The following is an 8,754-nucleotide window of genomic DNA, read 5'->3' as shown; positions in this document are numbered from 1 at the left end:
TATAATTTTAAAAAGAAATCGACATAAAGTATCAAAATTATAAGAAAATAATACATATTAAATCTAATTGGATAAACCCACAAGGCATAAGCGCTCTACCAAAATTCATATTTTTGTATAAGGTTGAGGGGCAGTTTCTATAATGTATCCTAGAATTAATGAGTATTAATTCTGTGCAAAACAAATATATATTAATGTCGTAGATTTCGTTTTTCATCCGTCATGTCGATATCAAATTATATAAATATAGAAATATCAATGAAAATGTCTTTCTATCATGCTTATAGGTGGACTAGTGTGTATAACCTTAATTATCAAAATCCAAAGAAAAAGCAGAGACACAATTGCACACCACAGTATGTATATTTATCAGTACACGACCATATAGATGTCATTACTATTACATCCAAGTAACATATAGAACTACCCAGTACAGTATTCAGCATGTGTAACTCTCTTAAGTTCAATTGACAAAAAGAAAATTTTAACTGACAAAAAAGTTTCCCAAAAAAAAAGACAAAAAAAATTTCAACCGAGTGCATACACACAGAAGTTCAAAAGCATTTCACAATTGCTTACAAAGTAGCAGAGAATCAGAAAGCAACTTTACTTGCAACATCGCAGCAGAATTGCTTCACGCCCTGAAATTCTGCATCATCCAGTGAAGCGGCAGCAAGCCGACCAAGCAGGGCGTTTTCAGTTGCCTGATCAAATTCAGACCTTGATTTGAACAAGAAGTAACCCCAACATTCCCAAGGTGAAAGAATGGAAGATTTGTCCGACACTTGTGGCTGTATCCATCAATTGACAGCATAACAACAATTAATTCCTTAAACGGGGACGAATAAAGCTTGGAAAAGGATTGGTATCAGCGAAAGACAAAGAAGTTTGCTTATGCATAGTAATCCTAATATTATCTAATAAAAAGAATGCAAATTTACATAAGAATAAAATAATAATCACTGAACCAAGTTTTATAATAGATTAAACAAAATGGAGTCTAATGTATTTTTATCCAATATGACAATATGCTAGATGAATTAAGATACCTTGACTAGTTAAAGTCAAGGGAGAGGCTCTTCATCTTGATTTAAATATTTTGGTAAAGAAAGATGACAAGTTTTTTTTTTTTTTTTTTTTTAAAGAACAATAACCTTCAAGAGAATAGATAAATTGGGGGAAAAAAAACAAAACAAAAGGAGAAGAAATACAATTGAGATGCAAAGAAGAGGACATCAAAAAAACAAATACTTAAAACCTAACAAACCGGCTCCAGAAAGGAAACCAAAACTAGAGAGCACATAAGCTATAAAGCCAAAGACAACAGAAGTCCAACGAGTAGATGAGGTAAGAAGTCCAAAACAGCCGGAAGTGTAAGCATCAAACCACAGAACAAAACAACTTCTAAACTGACACTTCCAAGTTTACAACTAATTAGAGAACAACGCAAATTCATAAGGGCAAAACAGTAAGTCTTAGGCACATAAACACAAGAAATCCACAAAATTAGTTCAATTCCTGAACAAAAAAACCTGGCTATGCTTTAACTGAAGGAGAACGAGAAGGAATAATTGATTTCATCTGAAAACCACATTTTTCAATCAAAGCAGAGAACTTGGCAAGAATTATAGTTCACAATTCGGCTGGAACATTTTCACCATTCTCAAACATCTAAATCTTCATCAGAATCGTAACCACAATGATTGTCTTTAGGAGGTGGATGGTTATTTTTGAGTACAACAATTGTGGGGTGGAGAATTGAACCTCCGACCTCTTGGATCGAAGTGTATGTCAATACCACTAAGCTAAGCTCACTTTGGCTGGGAGGTGGATGGTTATAAACTTCTTTTAACAAAAGAAAGATTTTATAAATCGTAACAAAGAATTGTAATCATAGAGGGAAAGTGAAAAGCTATGGAATATAGTTCTATAAGATATCCAATCTGCAAATTCCTTATTTTGCATCCACTAAAGCCAAACCATCCAACTCAAGCCTTTTGCCTGACACTACAGATGCATGCATGTCGGATATAATATGCACCAGATTGGAAAGCAAAATGTTGAATATGGAATTTTTTTTTCATTTTTCTCAGCCTTCGTTAAAAAATAAAATAAAAAAAAGGATCCTTAATTATTTGTAACAGAATTCGAGACTAAGATATGACAATAGTTATTACAATGTTCTCCAAGACAAAAATGTATATAATTTTTCAAATCAAGGATATAAATTTACAGCCACGAAGACTGACTCCAATTTTTCATTGTTTATTTTCCAATAATGAAAAGAACCAGTACCAACTACTGAGGTCACTAATCACAATCCCCAGAAAGAATGTGAACCTAGTCTTGGCTCCATTTTCATTCAACGGCCAAGATAGGATACTAATGGCTATTACTATAGCTCTGTACCAAAGAGCACTACGGTAAACCTTTGCAACAAGGTCTAAAAAATTTTCTGTTTAATGAAGCAATTCTATACTATGCATGAGAAGCACAAAGAAACGTTTCACCTGAAGAAATAAGAAAATCTTTTTGCCACAATCACGAATCAGCAAATTATACAGAATGCATTTCTCCTGTAAATGAGCAAGAACCTCGGCGATAACCTGCCCCATTTTCTTCAAGTTGCAGCTAGTCTCGAATATGAGGGCCTTAACAGGGTAACCTGTGATAGTAGAAACATAAATTCCCCCCAAGCTATCACTAAAGAAGGTATCAGCAGTCATGGCCTCCACAGGTAAAAGGCTGGAAAAGAACAATGCCTGTAACATTGGAAGGGGAAAACCTTATGTATTTGCAATAATTTTCAAAATGGATAAAACAGGGAAAAAATTGACTCATATAACGGTCTTAGTTTAATGCATGGGGTGATGTAAGATTATTGCATATCATTGGGGTGACAACATACACGAATTCCTATCCATCAAAACACCAAATAGCAAACCATAAGGCCAGTTTTCAGCGTTGGATATCCACTTAAGCATTTATAGCGGTATCCCCGTAGTAGTTGATGCACTTCCAGTTTTAGACTTTCCGTAAAATTACAAGTGATGGTAAAATCTTGGATTTCTAAATCTTTGATCATGGGACTCAGAGCACCTTGGCTGTTACTATGTCAGTATTTATCTTTGGGCTTCGACTTCAAAGTTATTTTGTAATTATTCTATAGGCAACATTTTACTTAGTTGGTACCCCTTTTCTTTAGTGGATGTGGGCTTGGTTTTTTATATGCCTGTGTTTTTTGAAAGTAGTTGTTTCTATTAAAATAATAATAATAATAAATAAAATAAAATAAGACAATCCTATCAAACATAATAGCAACAACCATAAATCTGCAGCTTCTCACCTGAAAATATAAACATGCAGTCCTGGGAGTAGAAAACTCATAGAATAGGCAGAGAGAGAAATTATTCATTTCAACAGCAATCCTCAAAAGCATTTCCAAAGACCTATCATCCAGGAACTGAAGTGGACCGTTGACACCACAGGGCAACAAGAAGACATGGCCATACTCCACAGGAGTTGCCTGGAAAAAGGAGAGAGAGGGTATATCTTATGCATATCTTGAAGAAACAATATCAGAACAAGAAAATAACCGATCAGACAAACATTAGAATGAATATCAAGCACTCTGCATCTTGTAGAGAGTCAAGGGATAATTCATAAAGGATATGACGATAAAATTGCACCAGAAAAGGACGCCAATTCCTTAGTTGCTTTCTACAGTTTAAGAACTTAACTTCATCCAATACTTTTTAAGAGAAGAGAATGATGAAACAATGCTATGAAAATTGCAAAATAGTAAGAAGAAAAAGGAAAAGGGGGTTCTTAATATGATTTGCCATCATTACAAAGTCGATGCTGCAAGCATGAAAAACTTAATCTAGATCTAACAAACCAAAGGATCCAGGGATTTTATTATTACTATTATTATTTAAAAAACAAAAAATAAAAAGTGCAATGAAAATCCAAGTTTGAGCCATACATTGATAAGAACCAGGATGGAACTACTGGGCACTAGAGCAGCAGAAATAAGCTTGGATTCAGTATTTTCGCCACTTGAAATGCAACAGAGCAATTCCTCGTGGCATTTCAACCAATTAGTCTGAAATAAAATTCCATGATCGCATTTTCTTTTCTCTTCATATTGTAACAGAGAAGTGTCCGTCCAGCTTTCATTCAGCTGAGCAAGGAACTTTCTCCTGCCCACTATTACCTGCAAAAATATTAAAAAATGTTAAAACCCATAGGTCTCAGCAGTCTTTCCCTTTCTCTACATTTTGGAGGGCTAGAAAGCGGTTGATTCCAACAGTGAGCAAAATGAGGTTTAATTAGAGAAAGCGCAGTATACACCACCTTAATTTCAGAAAGAGTCACGTCATATCTAAAAAGACCTTCAGACAATCTCTCTTCCCACTGCAATGTGGAAAGACCATTATACAGACGTTCAGAACACCAAGAAATAAAAAGTCTGTTTAGATTTTAAAGCATAGTAGCGTACCTTGGCAAGAAGTAGAGACTCCAATAGGGTTTGTTCTTCCAGAGGGTCGCATGAAGGCATTTTAAGCATTTTGAAGGAAATATCATTCAAGGGAGAATGTTTACCAAATTGATAAAGGGGTAATCTAATACCTGAAAACTACTTTTTATTATCAATAGGCTTCACATAAGGTTAATAAGATAAAAACCAATTTAATTCTTGGTGTTATATTAGCAATGAAAAAAATCCTAAAAAATAATAACAGAGTTGAACTTAGTAATCTTGGTTATCAGTCAAGGTTGACAGTTAAATACACTAAACAGACAGTCGTATTAGAGCACCTAACATAAAACAAGAGATCATCCCTGAAATTCTAATGAAGACAACTCCCCATTGGTAGTGCCTACAAATGACATGCAGTTTGCCAAGTACCTACTACTAATTAAATCACAAAAATACAACCACCATCTAATCAGGGCAGCCATTACAAATAATTGCAAAAGACAGCTTATGTCCTCCAACAATAGACGGAGTGTCTCTATAACTACTAGGGATTTTCTCTAACAGCGTTGATTGAGCTTAAGTTGCAAAGCTAAGGCTGCTCATTCAAACACAATTTTTTGCAACACTTGAAGAAATTTTGGAAATAGATAATTTTATAAGATAGGAAAAGGGAGATAGGAAGGTGGAGAATCTGGTGTGCTTCCACACATCAAGACAAAGCTCCTTACCCAAAGAGTTTTAGAAATTACCCACTTTTTCAGTTTCAGCCCAAAGGAGAGCTTTTCTGTAACTATCAACGTGAGCCGAACGTGAACGATAATAGTTTTCAACTTTCACAATAGGGATCATGAATGTACGGGGGGAAAATATCAAAGAGCTCGAAATTGTAGTACCAGAAAAGATAATATTCTTGGTTAGGCAAGGAAAAAAAACACTAACCTTTGATGCATGACTTCTGAGTTTTTAAATACTCATCTGCTGTATATTTTGAACACATGTTCTCATCCTCGACCTGCTTCACTTGGACCATTCTTCAGTGTGATGTTTAGTGGTGATTACAAACTAACAAACTGTATGCAGTATATTAACTTCTCGGGACAATCCAGTGACAAGGAATGCCGTTCAGTCAAATGCTTGTCTTAGTAACCACCACCAGCAAGGAAGGTAAGATCTGCTGGGTGCCCACCAGCAGAGGGCAAGGCACCACGCCCACCGTGAAATGAAGGGGATGCAATCAAGAACTTAGGGAAAGCTTGCATGTATTCTTTGTCCCTTCCAATTTTGACACAAGACTCTTGCCTTAAAGCCGTGATTGAACAATGGAAGCCAGCCCTCAGAGGACCAGCCCTTTAATAGTCTTGGAGTAAATCTGAAGGAGGATTATATTCAGATTCGAAATCAAATATAGTCAACAAATTGAATGTACTTATAATTCTCTCGAATTCATCAGTTTCAAAACTCGATCAAGAACATAAGAAGCAACACTTTCAACTAATATACGTTTCTTTCTGATATAGCCAAACACAAACATCATAAAGATTTGAAAAAACTGCTTTTAATTCATTAAGCATCTTCATTATCTTACATAACCTTCTCAAAACATCGATGCTTGTCAAAACAAATTATGAATATATGACAACACAATCCAATTTAGGAAAATCGAAATTACCCTTTGGATGAAAGGAAGATAAGGAGCCTTCACCAGCCAACCGATCCAAAAAGTCGCTCAATCGTTCTCAAATCAGGAAAGAATGACCTGCATGTTTTAAGATCAAAGTTACGAATTGACCGGAACCCTGTTCGCTACCGAATATGGGATGTTCTAATATTTCATGGAGTTAACAAATTAAGGATTAATCGATGTCGCAAATGAAAAATGTTTCTGCAATTGAGAGAACCTACCCTGTTCCTTACGCCATTCCTGCTCGCTCGCCCTCAATCTCGCTCTAGCAGTTGAATTTAGGATAACGAATTGGCCACCGACGCGCGTATTCTATAAAAAGCAAAACTGGATGCACGATACTTGCCATGGACATGGATTGGACTGGTCAATTCAAAGAAAAATTTACCTTTTCAAACGAAAAGTTTCTAAGAATAGGCCATAGGTGGTCCATGATAGATCGGCCATTTTAGTAGAAGAGTTTTCGAGAATATGTTTAGAAGATGGTAAATTGTAAAAAAAAAAAAATATTCCTAAACTTTGATCGAGTTGGTGAGAGTGACCGATTGATACTAGTTCAATAGTCAATATCAAATATGAGAATAAATTGTTGAATAATGTTTATGATATGTGAAGCCAAAACTATGAAGCAAATTGTACTAGCTAAGAGGATAGAGTAGATGATAGAGAGTGTTGTGGCACTATTGCAAGAACGAAAAATTTCACTGCGATTCTTTCTCGAGTGTCTCGACGTTACGATGTCAATATTGATGCCCCTTTGAAGATACACATACAAATATATATTTAGTAGCACAATCTCATTCATTTAAAAATGTGTGTTTTTAAGCTATATGTTTTGAGACTAAAATAAATACTGATATTGGTTTTTTAAAAAACATTTCTTCAATTTTTCTTACGTAGATCAATCCCTTTTTAAGTGTTATTCAACATACAAACGTAAATGAAAGTCAAGTGAGTTGCAAATTATATTGGTAATTATTTGTCGTTGGATTAATAGTTTCTTTCTTTGTTGATCATCAATAATTGGATCACAGTGCTTGAAAGTTGAAGAAGCTAATGTTGTGGTGTAAATATGGTAGCTATTTCTATTTCCATTGTAGTAGACCTATCGTTACAAAAAATTGAACGTATCCTCAAGTTTGAGGATAACCAATATATATTTAGCGTTATTTTCTCTGCTTCTACCTGTTTCTATTTGTCGTTGTGATTTTCTTACTTGACATTTTAAAATGTGAAGAAAAAAATTACAATTTTTATATACTTTGCTTGAGTATATTGGAACACTTTTTGCTAAATGTGGTTATGTCATTTTATTGTCTCTATCTTTTTATTCTCGACATGTGGTATCAAGGCTATTAGTTATTGGATTTGTAGAACCATTAAGTTTCAATGGTTCACTAAGTTTGATAGGAATAACATTTGTATTTTGAAGACATATGTCATAAATTATATAACCTACGAGAAACTTCACAAGACATTTAAAAACTAACTATAAGGGTGTTAAATGGAGACAATGACTATTAGAGTGTCTAAATGACCCACCAACCCAAATAATCCGAACTATTCAATCAAATTATAGGGGTTGAATTGAGTTGGATTTGTTTTTTTTTTTTTTGTTGGATTGGGTTGAATTTTTTTCTATTTTTATTAGGCGAGGTGGGTATGGGGTTGAATAAAAAAAATTGGATTGATCCAACCCAACTCGAATTATATATATATATTTTAGAATTGATAAATTTGTGAATTCTTTATATTTTTCTTTTAAAAATGTTTGTTTTTTTATAAAATTTGTAATAGATATTATAGATATTTGGTAGGTAAGAATTGAGTTTTATGAGATTTTAATTATTAGATAGAATTGAGTTTTATGAGATTTTGGTTATTAGAAATGTGTTGTAGATAAAATAGCAGAGCGGAGGAAGATACTAAGGGCAGAGATTTTAGCTAACAATGTCTTGACTCCTTGCCTTGCTCAATGCTTCTCCATCAACAGCAGCAGGAAGGACAGGAATAGGAGAAGGAAGAAAGAGACCCTCTTTTTCTCTTTCTTTCTAGGTTGGCTTCTTCTATTTGTCATTCTGTTTTTGCATCTTGATCCGTGATCAGGGCTTTAGTTCTTCTTTTGAGTTTTGAAAATATCCGGAAAGATTCTTTCTTTGAGGGCGTCGTGCGCCATCCCACTCGGACTCTTTTCTTTATGGGGGATCTTGCTTAAGGAGTGAACAAAGGGAAAGCTAAGCTAGTCTTCTTACCGATCTGTAGCTTTGGTGAGCGAGAAGCAGCCAGGTTAGAAGAAGGAGCAAAGCAGCTTGACCGAGAGGGAAGACTTTCCTATATTATGTTCTGATGGATAGGTTGTTCTCCTATGTTAAAGGAAAGTGCCTGAACCTTGCTCGTTTACATCTGGATAAGAAAATAGGGATACACTCGAACGATAGAGAAGGAGTTCTTAAAGCTGGTCGCTCATTTTTGTACTTGCTGTTTTATTTTCAAATTATTTCTAAAATGAAATCAAAGAAAATACTAAATAATAGTACGAGCCACTACTTGCGTGTGTGTAATTCATAGCTATTTTTTTATTATGGAGCTA

At 34.7% G+C, this 8,754-nt stretch overlaps 1 protein-coding gene across 2 annotated transcripts; it reads right to left on the bottom strand.

Annotated features, from left to right (window-relative positions):
* Window positions 1-344: 344 nt before the first annotated feature.
* LOC120082878 (GDP-L-galactose phosphorylase 1-like) lies at window positions 345-6,614 on the bottom strand. Of its 2 annotated transcripts, none has more exons than XM_039038241.2 (9): window positions 6,386-6,614; window positions 6,153-6,239; window positions 5,423-5,852; window positions 4,502-4,632; window positions 4,357-4,416; window positions 3,986-4,216; window positions 3,347-3,526; window positions 2,511-2,762; window positions 345-791 (listed from the first exon to the last, which is right to left on the bottom strand). In XM_039038241.2, the coding sequence occupies exons 3-9, from the start codon at window positions 5,511-5,513 to the stop codon at window positions 594-596; spliced, it is 1,143 nt and encodes a 380-aa protein (XP_038894169.1). In that variant the 5' UTR covers window positions 5,514-5,852; window positions 6,153-6,239; window positions 6,386-6,614; the 3' UTR covers window positions 345-593. The 2 variants fall into 2 exon arrangements, with proteins under 2 accessions (XP_038894169.1, XP_038894170.1); XM_039038242.2 differs by having other exon boundaries at window positions 2,607-2,762; window positions 6,386-6,605.
* Window positions 6,615-8,754: the final 2,140 nt, after the last annotated feature.

The sequence above is a fragment of the Benincasa hispida genome, chromosome 8 (assembly GCF_027475165.1).
Source record: "Benincasa hispida cultivar pf3 chromosome 8, pf3_genome.v1.1, whole genome shotgun sequence".
NCBI classification, from domain to species: Eukaryota; Viridiplantae; Streptophyta; class Magnoliopsida; order Cucurbitales; family Cucurbitaceae; genus Benincasa; species Benincasa hispida.
This window is presented reverse-complemented; position numbering and strand designations above follow the sequence as displayed.